This window comes from Coenobita brevimanus, chromosome 6 (genome assembly GCF_032717465.1).
Source record: "Coenobita brevimanus isolate Jiangsu-jjx chromosome 6, ASM3271746v2, whole genome shotgun sequence".
NCBI lineage: Eukaryota > Metazoa > Arthropoda > Malacostraca > Decapoda > Coenobitidae > Coenobita > Coenobita brevimanus.
Genome location: NC_136959.1, coordinates 28,524,628 through 28,545,719, shown reverse-complemented (window position 1 = coordinate 28,545,719; position 21,092 = coordinate 28,524,628). Strand labels below are relative to the sequence as shown.

Below are 21,092 nucleotides of genomic sequence, written 5' to 3'. Positions count from 1 at the left end.
CAATGGCCCTAGCAGCATCATACTCATCATCGCCTGAGCGACCAAAGCCCTCTCCAGGGAGCTCTCAAACAAAAGCGGTTGCAGGGCAGTCGAGAATGTAATGGCAGAGGGGTTCAGCAGACCGCTCGTAGCAGTTGGGGCACGGTTCAGGGTTCAAGCTGGCAATCTGATGGTAGCATAGGAATCCCATGCACAAACGCCGAAGCCTGACTAAGAGATAATTGGGTAGGCCTGAAGGGATCAAGATAGGGGAATATGATGTGGCCGCAGCATACCAAGAGGCCGAGCATGAGCCGTCAGCAACACATAGGCGATAGTCGTCCTTTGTAAGTTCTGTAATAATGCCAGCCACAGCAGAGAGAACTCTGGAAGCACTGGTGCAAAGTGGATATGTAACATCAGGGAGTGATGTAGCTGCACGTGCATCGGCATCGGCTAGTTCATTACCCCGTATCCCAATGTGCCCAGGTACCCAGTGAAAAATCACAGTGCCACCCCGCCGCTGGATGAGGGAGGACACTGTAAATACGGCAGTAAGTAAGAACCGGTGGGCAACTAGAGAGAGAGATGCCAGGCATTGAAGGGAGGATAGGGAGTCAGTATGAAGAATGACACATCTATGTCGATGGCTATAGGCATGGTGCAGGGCACCAAGAAGAGCCACTAGCTCCACCTGAAAGGCGGAGACACCCGTGATGATGCGCCAGGATTCAGTATGGTCCCCATGAGCAAAAGCAGCTCCCACTGAACCATCGGACAAAACAGAGCCATCTGTATAGTAGACTGCTGCATCAGAGGAGTTGAGCGCAGCGAGTCTACTGAGACTCTCCTGCCAAAGGATGGCCAGGATCAAGTGGCGAGGCTTCATGCCGGTGGGACTGATAACGGTGAAAGGGGGAGGCGCCCAGGGTGAACGAGGTTCGTAGCCTGGACATGCCAGCTCTGGATCTTGGCACACCTCTTGTGCCACACCCAACTTGTGAAAGAGAGCCGCCATGACTGGAGCCCAATCCCGAGGTGGGGACGGGTCTGGGGGCCTGCTAGCCAGGCATTTAAGCAGAAAGGAGACATGTAGCATGGGGTGAAGATTAACTAAACGAAGCGTTTCTGCCATTGCATGCAGTGTGATCCTGTGGGCGAGTGATGGAAACCCACTCTCCATCCGTAAATTGACCAGTCCGGTCCAGCGTGGAGCGCCCAGCATAACCCATAGAGCATCATTTTGGAGTACCTCCAAGGACTGGGAGATGAGGGAAGCCAGCCCTGGGAAGCAGATCGCCCTGTAATCGACTAGGGAGCTGACTGCATGGACATAGAAAGTACACAGAACTGCATACGACGCCCCTAAGCTGTGACTAGAGAGGTAGCGGAGAGCAGAAATGCAGGAGGCGGCCTGCTCTTGTAAGTATCTCACATGTCAGGCAAAAGTTAGCCCCGAGTCTAAGTAGACCCCCAGATATCGGTGCAGCGTGACAGGCTCAATGCAGCGGCCACCCAATGAGAGGGGATGTTCGGGAGGGCGGAGACCGAAAGGTAGGCACTTGGTCTTCTCGAAGTTGACTTTCAGCCCGAGTTCATTACACTTGTTGTGCAATCTAGAAAGAGAGATGGGTGCCTGGGTGAAGCAGTCTTTCCTCAAGAAGGCCAGTGCCAGGTCGTCTGCGTAAAAGAGCAGTGTCACGCCGGGTCCATAGTCAACAGTTAGAAGTCTCTCGACCAACACATTGAATAACAGGGTGCTAAGGACGCTCCCCTGGGGAGTGCCATTGGGATGATGATAGAAGGGAGAGAGTTGCCCCTGGAATCTGCCCCTGCTGTCCGGAAGAAGTCCCCCACCCACGACAAGAGTCTACCTCCTACTCCCCTGTCGGCAAGGGCTGCATGGATGACAAGAGGGTTCACCAGCTCGAAGGCCTTTTCGAGATCAGGGAAGACAGCCATCCCCCATCCACCTCGAAGCTCCCTGAGGAAGGAAACAAAGCAGTGAGACGCACTCCTGCCAGGGTGGTAAGCAAAACTCCTTGGGTGCAACGGTCCCAGATGCCAGGCAAGGCGAGCACGCACAACCCTCTCTGCTGTCTTAGCCACACAGCTAAGAAGCGAGGTAGGGCGCATGGCGCCGGGATCGCGAGGTTTGGCAATCGGGTGGATGACAGCTGTCTTCCATGACCTCGACAAACGGCCCTCAGACCATGAGAGGTTGAGCAGACCAAGGAGACGATCTCTCCCACAATCTCCGGCATGTGATAACAGAGAATAGGCTAGCCCGTCGAGCCCCGGAGCAGTGTCTCCTCTGTGCTGCAATGCTTTTTGCAGTTCCCCACTGGTGAAAGGTACATCGGCAGGGGCAGGCCTTTCACAGGCAGCCTGAATTGCTGCAAGACGAGAGGTAGACAACTGCACCTGCTTGACTCTAACGGACTGCGGGAGATTGTGGGAAGCAGAACGGTCTACGAAGTGTTGTGCAAGACGGCTGGCTTCAGCGGCTGGGTCAGGGTGAGGGGTGGACGGGGGGGATGTGGGTCAGAGACAGACCGAATTCTCCTCCACATCTCCCTGAGAGTGGAGTGAGAGTCCAAAGTCTTGCACCATCTGATCAACGCCTTCTCTTTCATGCGGTGTTTCTCCGACACGACATGTTGCATTACGGCAGCAAGGTATCGGCGCCGTGGGGATGAGCAGCACCGCCGGTACTGCTTACGTGCCGCAGTGAGTTGGTGGTTCAGTTCCCTGACCCTGTCGCAGTAGATCCAGCCGTCTAGGTATCGCTTCGTGGATCGTCGCTGTAGCGGGATGGCGAGAGAGGCAGCTTGTGCAAAAGCACTGGCAACTTGATCTGCTCTGCCCTCGAGGTCTAGGGCGGGAGGAGAGGCCTCGAAAATGGTGGTTAAGGTTCTGGCAAAGGCTGCCCAGTCGGCTTTGCTGAGGACCCACCTCGGTGGGGGAGGTGGGGGGGGAGGGAGGGGCGCGAGTGGCAGCCTGATCTGAATTGCAAAGTGATCGCTTGCTAGGCGCGGGTGGAGCGACCACTGCGCCGAGCCAGCAAGGGGGGGTGGACTGGAGATGAAGGTGGGCAGCAAAATGGCAGGGGACAAGGTTACACAGAGGCAATTTGTTTGTGGCAACCCCTTACGGGATTAAGGCTTCTGGCTATATATTAAAACCTGACTAATACACGCAGTTCAAAATGTCGTCTGGAGATAGCAAAAATATGTCAAAATGAATAATAATAATGAGGAAGTTAATACCGTCGATCGAATCCCTCATCACCAAGTTCACATTCTGCTTCGAATCCTCCGAGTTTGACAGATCGACAGATATGATACTGTCAGCTTCGAATCATCAATCATCGAGGCGAGAAGTACTGGGGGGTAAAGACGTCCATTTTATTCCTAAGTTTCCCTATGGGTCACCATTATAAGAGACGTCTTATAATATCTGCAGAAATTAGGAACTGGATGGGTTATATATTAAAAAGTATAAGGGATAGATGAGTGAAGCTGTGCAGTTTTAATTTTCCGTCCTGCTCTCGCCGAGGAGGTATTTTAACATAGAGAAGAATAAGTTCATGATGAAATAGGCCCTGTGCATTCCATGTGGGTGTCCAGCCTCTGGGGATTTCCCGTACTGAGGAATTTGTACATCACAGTTTTTATCCCATGGGAATAACAGTAAAACCAATCTCCAAGGACATGGGAGCCGAAGACCACACCGTAGGGGTGGAGAGTAAAAGAAAGTAAATGAGTGAGTTGAGGGCGAAATATTCGGTCCAGGGTTTCTATATAACATGCCACTGCATTAATCTTAAATGAAACTAGAGGCCCACCCAAGGGGGGAATTACACCAGTCGCGAGCCGATACATATCTAACACGGCTCGGAATATGACTTTGACCTTGATCTACTTTCACCAGTTTCGAACTCTTAGATTTTCATCTGTACTACACACCTGTAAAATTTTGGAATGATATCTGGAGCGGTTGCGATGTTATCGTGCTAACAAACACACAGGCCTTGACCTACCTTCACCACTTACGAACTCGTAGGAGATTTTCATCCCTACTACACACCTGTAAAATTTTGTAATGAGATTTTGAGCGGCTGCGAAGTTATCGTGCTAACAGATACCCACACAGACAGGCAGACAAATTGAAAACAATACCAGCATCGCTATCGCAGCTGGTAACAATACATGGTTGCAGTCATTGGCCCTCGATCAAATGCTGCTTACTCAGAGGGATTTATGACCTTGTAGCCCTAATCAGACTTCTTTCCTCTTCTACACATTCCAGTGCGTCACCACTGCCGTTTTTATCTTAGGTTCAGATTTCTGCTTCAGACCTTAATCTCGAGGGCTTCCGGCAATTTTCTCTGCTATTCTCAAAATCTGGGTTTCCAGTCTGTATAATCTTCCACTCAATTCTGCGCTTATTTCATGATCTTTTCTTTAATTTGAAATTCATCTCCTGTCACTACACATTTTTGCCTTCCCATTCCAATTTCTCCAATATTCTTCAGCATCAAACTTCCCTGCTGCATCCTCCTTTACGTATATATTTAAAATGTTTCTCTTCTTCAGGTAGATTGTGCCCTCTCGTCGCATTCATTTGGCTAACGTCCGTTCTTGCAATCGTCATAAGTGTTGTCTTCATTTTGTGTATTTTCGTTGCAGATACTATTTTGCAGTTATATTCAATGTGTTACAGATTCTTTGCAGTCCTGCTTCGGTTTTAACATATAACTGCACTGTCGTCAGTTAATCTTAGTGACATGATATACTTCCTTCCTAGTATTACTTCTTCGTTAAGCTCTGAAAATGCTTCAACCATCACTGCCTTCGAATAGATGTTCAACAGTTTAGAAGTGAGAGAGAGAGAGAGAGAGAGAGAGAGAGAGAGAGAGAGAGATGAAAGTTGACAAAGTAGTGCCACAGTTTGTCCTAAAGATGCCTGTAATTTTATCATACTCTCAAAAATCCTCCTCATAAGCCTGGAGAAAAACCGTGCCTAGCCTACTCCTGGCACAAGCAATGGGGTGGAAAGAGCTAAAAAAAAATTATCCCCTTCCCTGCCAAGCGGTCCCCAGCCTTCTCTACATTTCTTTTCGCAGACTCAACGCTTTTAACTGGGCGATTTGAACTTGATTCCGCAGGACAACGCAGTAGTTCCCAGTGTTTGTGTTTCCTAAGAAAGCCTTTGTACCATCGGTAGAAAATTCCAATGTGAAACAGTTTGAAGAAGTGTGTGTGAGGACTGACCAACTCGGAGAAGGTGAGAGTGAAAAATATCTCCAGATTTATCACGAGCCACCACTCTCTTCCTTCAACCTCATTCTCATATTCTTGACTACATTCTTATACATATCATTCTTGGCCATCTTCCCTTCGTTCTGCCACCAACTTCACTCCACACCTCGGCAACTGTGTGAAATTGCACCTCGTTTCTTGAGCATAAAGACCCATCAAGGGGCTCCTTCATGAGAGCGGCGGAGTTACTACCCATCATTGTGCAGAGCCCTGTGATGCATTTATTTGTCCTCTCCAACCACACACCGCTTTGTGCATCTCTCCATCGTTATTTATGAAGCCAAATCGCATATCACTTTAACTCTTTCGGCTCGAGGGAGACATTTTTATTCTCTTCCCCATAACTTCAGATTATAAAGTTTTAGGATAACCTTTTCAGTAGAGGACTTATATAAAACCTTACTTAACCAGTTCGTCTCTTGCAGACTTGGCTCTTCTGCATAAAAACGTCTGGGAAGAGCGAGAATACAGATGACAACTTGGGCTCAACATCATAACTTGACTTTTCCGACAAGTTGTGTTAAATTATTTTCCATCTTATTTGTCCAGTCCTTGATTTTGTTGCGTCAGACGGTACATTACTTAAACCGTCTTTAATTCTCCCCCTCCCCCCCGCTCGTCTGCCAACTTTCTTAAATTACTCACATTTCTTCTCTCGCTCCACATCTACCCTTCCTTTTCTTCTGTCGCTTTACTCCCCTCCCCCCTCCTCCAATCTCTCTCTCTCTCTCTCTCTCTCTCTCTCTCTCTCTCTCTCTCTCTCTCTCTCTCTTTCATTCTACTTCCCTTTCCTTCCTCTCACTCATACCTTCCCTCCTCTCTCATTCAGCTCTCCTCTATTTAATCCTCTCTTCTCTCACTCCAACCCTATCCCTCGCATTCCATCTTTACCTCTCTCAGTCTACCCTCTTCCACACTTTCAAGTGACCCCTTCCTCCCGCTTCCACCTCTTCATCATTAAATAGCTCCCTCACTCTCCAGACTCTCCACGTTACCCAGTCCACACCCTTATCCACATTTTAAAGCAAGGCCTTTGCACTTTGTTGCTCAGCCTTTCCTGCATTGTTTATTTCCTCTCCCAGGTTTTTTCGTCCACTTCTGTGAAATCCTCCCTCCTGCCATCATTTCAATCTTCTTTTCAGCTTCCACTTAACATCCCAGCTACCAAGCAGAGTAAATCAGCATTACCACTTCGTCTCACCTTGCCTTCATTGCCCAAAAAAGTTTGGGTGTCCATACTAACAAATTTCCAGGTCATGTTTACATATAATATCACGTCACGTTATTTTAACGTGGTATGGAAGGAAAGGCTAGAGGGATACTTTGCAAATGCATATTATTATTTACTGCACACTACAGATTGTTATTTACACTGAACACTATGTATTTAGACAAGGTTAACTTAAGCTTGTCCCTAATCCTACTTAGCCAGACAGCCTCATGAACTGTCCCTGAGCCCTGACCACCTAACAAATGACATCAGACTTATGGTGTGCACAGGTGGCCAACAGGAGGTAGGCATTTGAACACTACACTATCACAGCCGGAGCCTAGGAGGGGAAGGAAGTAGACAGGGAGGCCAAGAGGACTGAACACTTGCTGCGAGGAGAGACCACCGCGTGAGGTGAAACTCGCAGGTAATTATAGTTGACCTAATTAGCTAAGCACCTAGAGTGCAACGCCACCCAAGGTCAGACATAAATAAGGGCAATTGGAAGGTCAGGGTTACACACTACTCTTGCACAAGATCCTGCACCCATTTATTTACAGGCATTGTATTGTATAGATTATTCAGCTACTGTAGCTGCACCTAAAATTACGAATTTAACATTTTCTTGTGATTACAAAACACAGAGAGACTCGTTTCTTAACTGTAATCCAGACTCTAACTAGGAATGAAAAATCGGACAACTGGTACAGTAACTCCAGAACACCCACACAATATTAACAGAATATTGTATTTTGATCACTGAACAAGCTTAGGGGCTCTGTACGAAAGAACTACAAAAAGATACATTTTACGAGTAATCTGTAAGGAGAAAAATAAACCTCAGAGTCTTTGCAAAATGTACAGTTTATGATGAACAGCATTTCATTTCACGATTGTAGGTTACTGAAGGGGAAGGGGTTGATACGAAGAATCTTTTGGTAAACTGTGTGTGTGTGTGTGTGTGTGTGTGTGTGTGTCTAGACGTGGAAGAGGGTGTCGTGGCGTCCTGCCCAAGTCACTGTCAATCGTGGCCAACGCTGTCGTCCCTCTCAAACTTCCTCCCATCCTCACACACGGCAAAGTTAATCCCGGACGCTCCATGGCGCGCGCCGTTCACTGTCACAACCACTTTGGGAAGTTTGAGGACATGAAGCACGATCTGTCTACACACACACACACACTTAAACTATTCCCCTCCTCCTCATCCCCCAACAATACATTCACTCTCTCTCTCTCTCTCTCTCTCTCTCTCTCTCTCTCTCTCTCTCTCTCTCTCCGCAAGCCCCACAAGAAACTGTTGTCCTCGCACTCACCACCCATCAGTTGTTTCCACTATCTGAGTGAATCTTAGTGAATATTTCGTGTGCAAATATTACATCTGTGTGATTAAGCGTCTTGGACCTATTATCCTTGTGTACAGTTTGCGAATCCAGCGTATGTGCTCGTGTTTTTGTGCATAGTTTAGCGTGAAAAGCTTTGCCCTGTCCTGCTTGTCTGTCTAGTGCTTTAAAGTGTGATGGCGATGGATGATTATTGTTCTCGTGGAGGTGATAAGTATTTCCCCGCGTTTAGAGCTGGGACTGGGTGAGTGTTAACTGCATATTGTTTCACCAGTTAAAACAGTCTGCATTTGGAACTGAGTGGAACCTTCTTTAGCTTTGACTTGTTTTGTTCGAGCTGCCCTTGTTGTTTTGTGGGATTTTGTTTTGTTTTAAATGTGTTTGTTCGAGGTGAGTCTGAGTTTTGAGTGATAGTGTTTCAGTGTATTGTTGTGTGTTATACAATGATGTGGAAACTATCCATGTTATGCAGTTTGTGGCAGTTCATTGTGGTTATGGCTGACGCCTTTGTGTTCGCTTATGTAAGTAACTGCAATGTCTGGTACATTATATATGATGTCGGTTATTTAGTGTTAATCATTCCCTTGTGCATAGTGCTGTCAGTGAGTGAGTACTGTTTCTTTAGTTCTGTTCACTGTTTTCACCAACGACAACAGTGTATATCCCGTGTATACAATTATTTAGTGGAGTTTTGTTTCTTTTGATTGCACTTTCCTGCCACTAGCCTACCTATCTTTGGGCATACTTGGCTAACTTTTTGTAAATCACAATGTAAGTTACAATATTTTAACAGAAAGATCCCTCCCTTGCTTCACTCGTAAAGACAGTCGTATCTCAACATTAAATTTACCTCTGTTGCAACATAACCCCTTGTTTATTTGTCGTAGAGGTCCATCATATATGTAAATAATTTTGATTGCAGATAACACTTTTTTAAATATAGGTAAGATTTATTTTATTATTATATTTTTCTTCTTTGTTTACCAGTACTGTTCATCTAGTGTATTATTCTGTGCCCTTGCATTCCAGGAATTAGGTAATTTTTAGTACCTGCATCCCAGGTGGCGACAAATTTCTCACTTTTGACACCTGGTTAAGAAAAATAAATCTAACAAGCCGCTATTTATATTTTTCATGTACTAATTGTTTATATATATTTTAGTACAGTTCTAATTAGCAGATATTTTGTAATGTGTGTGTATTGATATTTTCCATGTCCTTCCTCAGCCAATACCGGTAGCAAAACTTCAGCTTACTTCCAGATCTCAGTTAACTTTGCATTCTTTGCACCATCAGTAGGCAAAATTAATATACAACTTGTTGCAGGTAGCTACAGTACTTCCCCTACATTCCAATAACAGCACAGTAATAACCTCACCTGTTACTAGCAAAAACGTACTGTAATTGATAACATTTCTGTTTCGTGGTACTAATAAGCTAACTTGCTGAATAATCCCTTTTAGATACTTGTATTTAACAGAAACTTTATGTTATATTATTTACCGGTATTTATTTATTCCACAACATTTTTCAGTAACCCCCAAATTTCAAAATAATCCGGAACATCACATGCACAGCCTGCTCTGGTAATTTCACCAGATCTCTTTTCACTGACTGTTCCTTTGTTTGCTGGATGCTTCTGCCATGACCTTGAGGAAACGTTATCCAAAGATACTAACAAAATTAGCATCCATTCTCACAGAGTTGGCACTTTGGGGGAGTTTGTTGCTAGCAATGTTTGGGAACAGTGTGGAGTGTGGGTGGCCCTGGTGTTTTATTACCCGTCCCCGACCCGGAGTAATAAAACACCAGGGCCAGATAACGTATCTCCATGCATTCTGAAGAAAGCAGTGAATAAAATATTTATGTCATTAACTGATCTTTTCAATAAATCACCCAGAAATACTAAGGTTCCTCATGAGTGGAAACTAACAATGAGTATCCAATATTTAAAAAATAAAATAATAAAAAAAACATCAAATCACCACCTTAAAATTATCGAACAATAAGCTTAACCTCAGTGACGAGCAAGTTGTTTACATTACTATCAGAGAAGTTTTCCCAGCACTTACAAATAAATAATCTCATCAAAGATTCACAAAGCTGTTTTTTTTTTAATAATTGCTCTTGCCTTACAAATCTCTTGGATTTCTTCTGTGATATATTCAATATCTACGATGAGACCACCATTGCTGGCGTTATCTATCTCAATTTCCACAAAGCAGTTGATGAAATTCACCAGAGAAAACTACTTCAGAAATTGAAGGCGCTTGGGTTCAGAGGCAATGTGCTCAGGTGAATCGATAATTGGCTTACAGGACGTAAACAGAGTGTCATAATAAATGGAAAAATGTCAGATCGGTAAGCTCTTACAAGTGGAGTGCCACAGGGTTCAGTAGTGGGTACTATTCTATATACACTACATATCTGAGATGTATATAACTTTTATTTCCTTTATCCAAAGCTTGGATGATACAACATGCAGAACAACACTGATAAATATTGTTGACTTAGTGTTATTCTCCGTTTTAGGTTGATAGTGAAAAATAAGATTTCCTTTTCCTTTTGCCTATGAAATTTCCATGGCAGTTTGTCTATATTGCATAGTGGTCCTTCTCTCTACTTCCTGCTGGCTTCGGCTTAAGGGTTTGGTGGGTGAGAAGGAGCCTTCCTGCTTTTCTATCCATGTTTTTAATTGATAGAGTGGTATAATAACTCATAACGTTCCCTGAACCAGACAGCCGCGAAAGGACCAACAAGTCTGTCGCTGTTTGCTTTAATTCCTTTGTACTTTGTGCTCTCTCTCACCACCAAAAACCTCCTGAACGCCTCTCGTTATTCACTTTGCCACCATCCCATCACCCACGCCATTTATCATTTCTTCTTGTCTGTTTCCATCCCTCTCCCTTTCCATTATACCATCCACTCATGTATAAATTTTCACTTCATTACACATCCTTTCCCCTCTCTCTCCCTCCAACCTGTCTGCCTCCATTCCTCCCTCCTCCTCTCCCTCAAACTTTCCCCTCTCTCCCTCCTCTCAGTGCTCCTCCATTCCTCTCTCTTCGAATCTTTCCCTCCTTACCACCGAGGGTCCTCCGCTGTACCTTCTCTCTTCCACTACGCCTCACCACTCCTGACCATCCACTTGTCAACTCGGGCTCCACACTTGGGTGGAGAGTTGTTCTTGTTGGCACTTGTGGGGTGTTGGTAATTAGAAGGGAGAAGTGGGGGAAAGGAGGGACGAGAAAGGGGACGAGGCAGGGAGGGATGAAACGATGGCGAACGAGGATGAAACAGATCTATAAGAAAGTGGCAAGGCAAGACTATAGCAACTGAGAGAGAGAGAGAGATGACAGGAGAGGGAGAATTTATGTGGGTTATGTGATATGACTGAGGGAGAGACAAGACGAGGGAAAATAAACTTTATGAAAAAACGAGAATGAAAGAAAAGAAGGACAATGGAAGAGAAAAGAGAGAACAGAGTGAGAAATAAATTGCACAATCGGTTTTAAACATAAACGATTCGAGAAGAATAGTGTGATTGAAAGAAGAAAATGAAGGAGCATTCAGAGTGTAACACCCTCACTCATCAGCTGGCCTAGGGGCTGAGCATTTGACTTTCTGTTCTGACTTTGCACCTGGGGAAGTTACTCTCAAAGTCAAACATATCACATTTGCCTAACCCATAACACTTCCACTATGCGTTTGAGATGACCTTGTCCTGTTACCTTCCTCGTCTTATTGTTTTAAAAATCGGATCCCTTTTTCTTGGTTTATCAGTCCTTCTAGCAAGTTTCATCCACAGCAAATCAAAACTTCGATTAATAAGGTCGAACATCTGACCTTCTTCGCTAGACTACATCAAAAGCGAATCCCTTAAACATTGCTTTACGCTGAACAACATTACAATGTTTGGCGTAAATCGAATGGAAACAGATTACGTTGATTGTCATACAACCCTGACCTCCAACCTTGCCCTGTGATCTTGAATTGTAATTAGTTGTTCTCAAAGTCAAACTTGTGTATTCTCGCCTTACCATCAACTTTTCGACAAAGGGTGTTGTGAATCGGATAAAATCGGGCAAATCTGACCTTGCTATGTGACCTTGACCTTTGACGTATTTATCTAAAAACTAGGTCAGCTCCTTGTTGACTCCCCAAACCTTCTGTCAAGCTCGTTTTAAGTCAAACCAAACTGCTTTATTTAATTTACTCACACACCGATATACTGATCGAAATTTAACTTTGTCCTCTGGCTCTGACCGCTGACTGACCTGAGAACTGATTCCATTCACTACTGCCTTATCATCATCCCCTGCACAAAGTTTGGCATAAATCAGATAAAAAACGTTTAAGTTGACCTTGCTGGGTAAGACTGACAAAATCCTGTGACTGGCTTATATTCTTTGGTTTGAAAAAGGAAAGCTCAACTCCTTTACTCGCATTCAGTCCTTCCATTATGTTTGGCTTAAATCGAATCACAACTGCGAGTTATTTTTCTCACACACACACACACACACACACACACACACACACACACACACACACACACACACACACACAACAGCAAGCCTTCGCCTGCACTGCTGTAATAACAGAATCTTAAGAAACGCAGAAGATATATCGAAGGGAACTGGTCTCAAAATACAAGAAGATAATACACAATAGAAGAAAGGAATAGGAAACAAACATTTATGAGAAACGACCAGAAAGAAAGAAAAGAGAAGACAACTGAGGACTTTAGGTTGGGGTAGAAGAGAAGGTAAAGGTGGAAAAGAAAGTAGATGTGGAAAGAGATTTAGAATATGGAGCACACGAATAGAATATGGCAAAGAAGTAAAACCAAGACAATACAAAGGAAGGTGAACTTATACGGAAAATTATAGTAACAGCCAAGAATGCGTACTGTGAGAGTACAGCCTCCGCTATAAGCCACTGGTCTACGGGGTGGAACATCAGATGTTACCCCGAGAATTTGACTTCCCTGAGTGGCCATTGACTGATTAACTGCAGGCACAGCAATAAACAGATCTGGTAACACTGAGTGGCCACAGATGGAATAACCCCAGGTAGATCAATAAAATATCTAGTAACACCTGACTGGTCAAGGTGGGAATAACCCGCCCAGGTGTTGCACTGATCTACAGTGGTGTGGTTGCAATGATTAACCCTGGAGGGGAAGGGGCACGAGGGAGCGGAGGGGTAGATCTAATGGATTAAGTAATTGGTAATAGATGTAGTATATACAGTAGGCTGATGAGACACGAAAAGAGATTAACAGAGATGACGAGGAAAGCATAGGCGAGACAAATAAACACATTTTATATACACAAAATGTTTCACCAAACAACCTGCGTTACGCTACCGTGTATGTATATGTGTGTAATACGGTGAGAGTAGCCGTAAATTTGTCAAAGCCTGTGTGCCTCCGTCATCACAACTACTCAAGCAAGTCCGCACAGATCCGACAATTCTTGGGCAACATGTTTGCATTTGTGTTGGAAAGCTTTTATGACGGGCATTGGGGGTATTTCATTAACCAACAATAGCATCATATCCTTTAAGTGGTACTGTGTTTGAAATGGGCTAACATATGAATACTGTTTTTAAAGACATTGTCAATGACTTATCAATATTTTCTGTTGAACTAGAATAAAATACTGAGACTGAGCAAGAAATTCATCGTTAGAGGGGCGTACTCTTCTTGGCAGTTGTCCTGATGGCTTGATTGTATTTATGGCGAAGAGAAAACTGAACTGGAGAAATATCCTGATTGTTGTTGAATGCAGTGAAACTTTTAGCTTTTTAATAACGATATTTGTTTTATTATCCGTCCTAAAAGACGTTTCAACCTAATGGAATGTACTTATGGGAACTGACTTGATTGTCCTCCCAGCCCAGATGCTCTCTTGCATTCGCTTTTTATTTATTTATTTATTTATTTTTGCAGTTTCTTCACACTAATATACTCAGTCTAGAATGAATTGCATCGCTCAGTCCACGGCTACGTTGGTAAAAAGGCTTTTGACGTCCAAAGATGCGGTGATGTAGTCTTCTGCGGGGGGTGCATCCTCCAGAATCTCAAGGAACTGGCTAGCTGATGTCAGGCAGTAGTCTGTAGGTACTTAGGGTGTGAATATTTCTTTCAATTTCTTTGCTATGGAGTAGGTAGCAGTCGGGATTTGCGAGATGATGGGCTGAAGGAAGTAGCCTGGCTTGTGTAAAATGACGTTGAATACGAATAGCCAAGAGAATATTCACTTGTCAGTTTAGGGAAGTCTCGCATTAATCGATTACTAGAAGACCTGCACAATCTCCCATCTATTATTCAAGAACAGCCGTACTGTAAAAAGTATGCCCATGCAAGAAGACCACGTCATCTACCGACATACTTGTACAAATGAGGAATGACGAGGACTAGACAGCCAGGGCGTCGCACGTGTCACATACAGAACAAATCAATAAACAATCACTACAGAACTAATCATAACACCTCCCTTACCCGTCAGCACCGCGAAAAAGGAACTGAAATAATTGACCCTGAAAAAGACCCACGTAGACTCATGTTTCTGGAAGCACTATATATTTCTGAACCGAAACGTACAATCATCTCACAAGTGGACGAACTGAAAGTCTCTCCAATGTGCAAAAGATCTCAATCAGCGGTGGACAAACTCATTCCACCTTTGAGATAGCCACACACCATTCATCGTTCGCTCTTGGCCGATCAATCACGGCATCCCCTATACAATGAGGTCTCGCTCCACCCGCCATCAGATTGATCTGAAGACATTCCCAGGAAGGAACGAAACGTCACCAAGTATATTAACATTTGGACAGCTACTCAGTCTAAATGAAAATCAACGCAGCTTAACCCGACGGATCGAAAGCACTGAGCAGAAATTAAATTATGCACAAACACCAGTTGCATACAACCTCCTTTGCTTACAAGGAAGTATCTTACCTGGCCATATATATATATATATATATATATATATATATATATATATATATATATATATATATATATATATATATATATATATATATTGCGTACATCTATAATCCAGCACGATGAAAGTAGAGTTATCTTCTTTTCAATATTCTTTACGTGTCAACACTGTCAATATTTTTTTAATCCAGTGACATATAAAAAAGAAAAAAAGAAAGCACTGTGTGATCCGTGCACTTTGCTCTCTCTCTCTCTCTCTCTCTCTCTCTGGCACTTATATAACCCCACAACTCTGTCCCTCCCACTCCGTGTTCCACTCCAGACCCCTGTGTCAACACGAGACTGTCTCCTTTATTATCCTCTTTCTCCCAGATTCCCTCCTTCAGAGTTTAATATTATGGGTCTGTTTAAGCTTCGTACTCAATGGATTCTTTGTATTCTAACATACTCGTGTATTATTTAACTCCGTCCACATTCCCATTTATCAACTAGTCTACTTTTGCCTGTCGTATTGGTGTACTCAGTGTTTAAGCTTCTTGTTTATGCCTGTATCTTTCCTTGTACTGATAGACTACTTCAGTAATACCAGATCTGGACGCAGTGGCGATATGGTGTTCCAGTCTACCAAATTTCCTTATCCGTTCAAAATCATTAGTCAGCCAAATATCCCTAACTGTTCGATTTTTTTTAATTGTCCACATACCTTTAGAAGTAATAGCCATATATTGCCTCTGAAATAATATTTTAACAGTACGCATATTTTCTCTCAGCTTGTGTACGAAATGAATGCGATCTTCAGTAATTAGAAATACTGGAACTAAATGGTAGTATTTTGGAATGCCTTGACGTAGATAAGTTCTCTGGCCATCTCTCTCCAGTGCAGTACGTCGCCTGAATATTTACAATTACGAAGCCTCTGTCCTGTCTGCCCTAAGAGCTTAACCTTATCTGGGCCATTAGACTCCATGCCTGGCCTCGCTACTGGCCGTGTGTGACCACAGGTGACTGAAAGGTGGTGGTCAGCCTCCATCACTGCCTACCTGCCTACGTGATTCTGTATTCATTACTACACACACACACACACACACACACACACACACACACACACACACACACACACACACACACACACGTAAATATATAGGCCTACATACACGGAGGGAGGGATGAAGACGCTATGTGAAGTGTGAAAATATGAATCACAGAAGCCGTCATATGTTAACTTATTCTTTTGTGTGGAGGATGGGAGAAGGTAAAAAATAAAGAGAGAACTTGCAAAATACGTCTGAAAAATTCCCAAGGTTTCGAAGACAAAAACAAAATCGGGAAATACCTAGAAGAAAGGGGAAGGTGCCGGTGACAGGAATGAAATATACCTAGTGTTAAAAAAAAAAAAAAAAAAAAAAGATTTTGCCGTAGAGAGAAGGACAGTAGGTTATGTATCTTGCAGGGAGAGGGAGTATTGTGGTGGGGGAAAAGTAGTGTGAGAATATTAACTTAAGGTAGCAATAAGAAGGGAAAACTGAAATTACCAAGGAAACGGCTGAATACATGTAACTGGGTAAACGAAAATGAGAGCCTGTGTTATGGGAAATTTAGATGCGAAAATAATTGGTTTGGATAAAGAGTCAACAGCAAAATCATGATACAGGCAATAGAAACGGTGGGTATTAGTGTAAATTAATCAGTATAATCAGAATTGATGTAAGAGAAAGGGAAGAAAGGGGAAGGGAGACAAGAGATAGAAGACCAGGAAAAGGAGGCATAAGGGAAAGAGAGTGGTTGCAGATGTCAGTGGAAAATGAAAGACAGTTCCGGCAAGCGAAAAGGGACAAAATGGCCAGGCACAAAGAAGGGGGGAAGACATCCGAGTCAGGTGGTCTGTAAAGCGAGGCGGGTGAGACGGGAAGCGGATACTTATCACAATTATTAAAGAGGGAAGTGAGAATGGCAGGAGAGTAGCGTAGCGGAAAATAATACAAGTGACTATGTAACTGTGAAATAAAATAAGGAGAACAGGAAGGCGGGAGGTCTTGGGCTTGTATGGTAAGAAATATTTGGAGAAAACGAGGGTGGAATGAAGGGCATGTCCAACAATCAATGGCTGTAAAACAAACGTAGTAAAGGCTGGTAAACGATAGAGGACTTTATGAACAAGTAGGTACGTAAAATGAGATAATGGCAGGGAGAAGATGACAAGGGAACAAGGAATGAAAAGGTAAGATTTGACAAAGACGACGAAAGAGGAGAGAAAAGTACAATTTAAAAGAACTCTTGCATGAAAAACAGAATGAAAAAGATAACAAAAATGGCAGTAGACAGAGACAACGTGGGTTCCAGTCACTCGATGCACTATAAAATTTACAAACTGATGAACAAGAATTATGTGCAATATTTCGTATCTAAGTAACCACTGTTATAATATTTGTTACAGTTGTGCAATGTGCATGTGTAAATACTGTATGTAGTTGTGTGTGAGTGTGTGACAGTGCAATTCAGGTGTTGTCAGTCACAGTGCTCTCTCTCCAGTTCACCTGTCATTCTCACGTGATACAGTCTCCCCACCCGTCCCCGTCCCGGGCCCCTCACATAGCGGTGTTGTCATTTACACACTGTCACCCTTACTTCATCGTCCAATTACCCAGTTTCACCCTCATCGTTCCATCACACCCCACACCACCCTACCAATGCACCCCTCTCCATCCCACGCGACCCCACCCCATATCATCGCACAATCACCCCACCCTCTCAACACAACCTCGCCCCACTCCTCCCCACCCACACACGATCACACTTTCCATCATCTTCACCAGATGTCCTTATTTCCACGAATGATCACCACAACCCGACGTCACCACCACTACCACAACACCTTGCCTCACTTCCACTTACGACCACTTCACCACCATACCATACCAGGTCCCACCACTTCCCCTAAACCAATCATCTTCAGAGGCACTTCACAATCACTTCACCATTTTCCTCCACCGCCACCACCTCAATCTTTCCAATACTTACTCTCTTCTTACTTTCTCGATAGCCTCCTCTCCCGCATTTACACAAATCAGTTCATGTTGACATCTTTATCTCTGTCTGTCCAATATTTTCCCTCCAGTATTTTCCCCTGACTTGCTTGATTCTCGTCTCCTTGAAAATATCTATCTATCTATTGCCAGACGCTATAATCCCTTATATGGGGTGGCCACAAACAAATCGCCTCCACGTCACCCTGTCCCCCGCCATTTCACTGCCCCGCTCCCAATTCACAGCCCCCTCTTTCATATACATCTCCACTCCAGCCCTCCATATCATCCTTGGCATTCCCCTCCCACTCCCCCCTCCACCTCACTCGCATACTCTCTCCTCGTCAGTCTCTCACTCTCCATCCTCTCCACATGGCCAAGCCACCTCAGTGTATTTCTCCTAACGCTTCCTATCACATCCACATCCACACCACAACGCTCCTTCACATCTTCATTTGTCAGTCTGTCTCTCCATGTGATTCCACAGGCTCCTGTCAAATAACTCATTTCTACTGCTCTCACTCTTGACTTGTCCCTCCAACAACGTCCAAGCTTCACTTCCATACGTCAGAGTTGGTATCACAATACTGTCATGTAATAACTTTTTCACTTCCATGCTCACTTCCATGCTTCTTATCACTGCCTTCAAGGAACCAGCAACCTCTCTTCCTTGTTGTACCCTTTCAAGCACTTCACCCTCCAAACTTCCATCCTTACTCATCACACTACCCAAGTACTTAAAAGTAGTCACATTTTACATTTTCTCATCATCTAACCTCACTGTACATTCACTGACTTCACCTCTCTCGAAGACCATAACTTTACTGTTCCCTACATTCACCTTTAGATTCCGTTTCTTACACACTCTCCCAAACTCATCCACCAAGCCTTGCAGCTCCCCTTCGTCTTCACTTAACAACACAGTATCATCAGCAAACAACAGTGCAGGGAGTTTCCAAACACTGCCCTCTCTCATTAGGGCCACTCCAACATCCACTGCCCTACCTTGTATCTCTTTTATAACCCCATCCATATACAGATTGAACAACCATGGAGACAAGACACATCCTTGTTTCAACCCAACCTTCAGCTAGAAAAACTCACTCAGTTCACTATCCACACGCACTGTAGCCTTAGCACCCTCATACATACTCTTCACAGCATTCAACAACTTCCCATCTGCTCCATACATTTTTTAAGTTTTCCACAATCCTTGTCTATCCACTCTGTCATATGCTTTTTCCAAATCCCTGAAGGGCGCATACAACTTCTTTCCCTTCTCTAGACACTTTTCCACTAATGATCTAAGAATGATTATCTGATCTACACAACTTCTTCCCTTCCTAAAGCCTCCCTGTTCTTCTCCAGCTAATTCCTCTGTTATTTCCCTAACTCTCTCAGTAAGTATCCTAACGTATACTTTACCTATTACACTAAGAAGACAAATGCCCCTATGATTACCACACACTTCTTTTTCCCCTTTCCCTTTGTACAAGGAAATAATTATACCTGACTTCCAATCCTCCGGGACTCTACCTTCCTCCCAGGTCAATCTGCACATCTTCCATATCCATTCTACTACTATCTCTCCCCCATGCTTCAGCATTTCACCACACACTTCATCAATTCCTGGGGCTTTCCCCATTTTGACTTTCTTCATTGCTTCCACAATTTCCATCCTTCTGATTTCTTCCTGTCTTCTCACCTCCCTCCTTCTCCCAGCCATTCCCCAGCCACTTATACTCACATCACTGTCATTCTCTATGTTCAACAATTCATTAAAGTGTTCTCTCCATCTGCTCATTTTTTCTCCCTTCTCCACTTGTTATCTACCATTTTTATCTTTCACTCCGCTCCTAACTTCATTGACACCCTGTCTGACTCTCCTCACCTCCTTCCAGAACATTTTCTTACATTCCCTCCACTTGACAATGAAATTCCTTCCAAATTCCTCATCCACTTTCTTCTTACTCTCTCTTAATAATCTTTTCACCTCTCTCTTCCTTTCTACATATAACTGTCTCTTCCGTCTCTCAACTTCTTCCACGCCCCTATTTCTCATCCATTCATTATATGCTTCCTTCTTTTGTGCCACAGCCTGTCTCACCTCATTCCACCATACTGTTCCTTGCACCCCCTTTCGTCTTCTCTTCACCCCACACACCACCTCACATGCTGCACATATTCCTCTGTGAATATCTTGCACACACCTTCCACATCCCCCATCTGCTCCAGTTCATATTTACCCAATCGTTTCTCCACGTCTGCCTTTTTCTCATCCTCTTGTAACCTTTCCACTCTCCTTACATCTACTCCTTCCTCCAGTCCTTCCCTTCCTCTATTTCTCCATTTTACTTGGATCTTGATTCTGGCCACCACCAAGTGGTGGTCAGAAAGTCCACTCCCCCAACCTCTCTATGCTCTTGCATCCATTACACATCTTCGCATCCTTTCATCCACACACACATAATCAATCATTGCCTTCCTTTCATTCAGTTCACCATCTACCCTTCTCATCACTCGCCATGTATACCTGTGGATCATTTTGCACCTGAAGAGGGTATTGGCTATCACCAACCCCCTCCCGGCACAAATGTCCACTAAAACACTGCCATTCTCATCTACCTCAGCAGGCACACCTCACTCACCAACTACTCCATCCACCTCCACATTCCCTACTTTACCATTCATATCACTAATCAAAAACACTCTCTCATTCCTTTCAAACTTTTCCATGCACACTTCCACATTTGTCCAGAACTTTTCTCTCACTCTACTTGTATGATCTTGCATTGGCGCATAAGCACACGGAGTTACCCACATTTGTAGTCCAACTTTTAGTGTTACCCACACAAACCTTGAACCAACTGATCCATACTCTCTTATATTTTCCTTCCATCTGTTACTTACAACAATACACACTCCTTCTTTTTCCCTCTCATTCTCACCTACTCCTGCACATATACCCCATCCATACTTCCATTCTCTCACACTTTCACCTCTCCATTTAGTTTCAGTTAATCCATATACATCCACTTTCGCACCGTCAAGCACCTGGACAATCTCTCTCTCTCTCTGTCACCTCATCATTTGCATCTCTTACATTCCAGGTCGCCATCCGTATCATATCCTTTGTACGGCCCTTAGTCGTCATCTTTTGGTCAGTCTTGGTCAACGGCTTCTTGTTCGTATATTTAGTTAGTTGTTTTCCGGGGAGGGGCACTAACCCTCCGCCAACCCACTTGCTGTCACGTTGGGAAC

At 43.9% G+C, this 21,092-nt stretch overlaps 1 protein-coding gene across 1 annotated transcript in view; it reads right to left on the bottom strand.

Annotated features, from left to right (window-relative positions):
- Positions 1-1,417: 1,417 nt before the first annotated feature.
- LOC145400753 (uncharacterized) overlaps positions 1,418-21,092 on the bottom strand; it is a 95,827-nt gene continuing 76,152 nt past the window's right edge. The window contains exons 3-5 of the mRNA XM_080273194.1: positions 2,472-3,057; positions 1,854-2,421; positions 1,418-1,659 (exon numbers count right to left, since the gene is read on the bottom strand). Coding sequence (XP_080129320.1) covers positions 1,418-1,659; positions 1,854-2,421; positions 2,472-3,057 — 1,396 coding nt within the window. The remainder of the gene's footprint in view (positions 1,660-1,853; positions 2,422-2,471; positions 3,058-21,092) is intronic.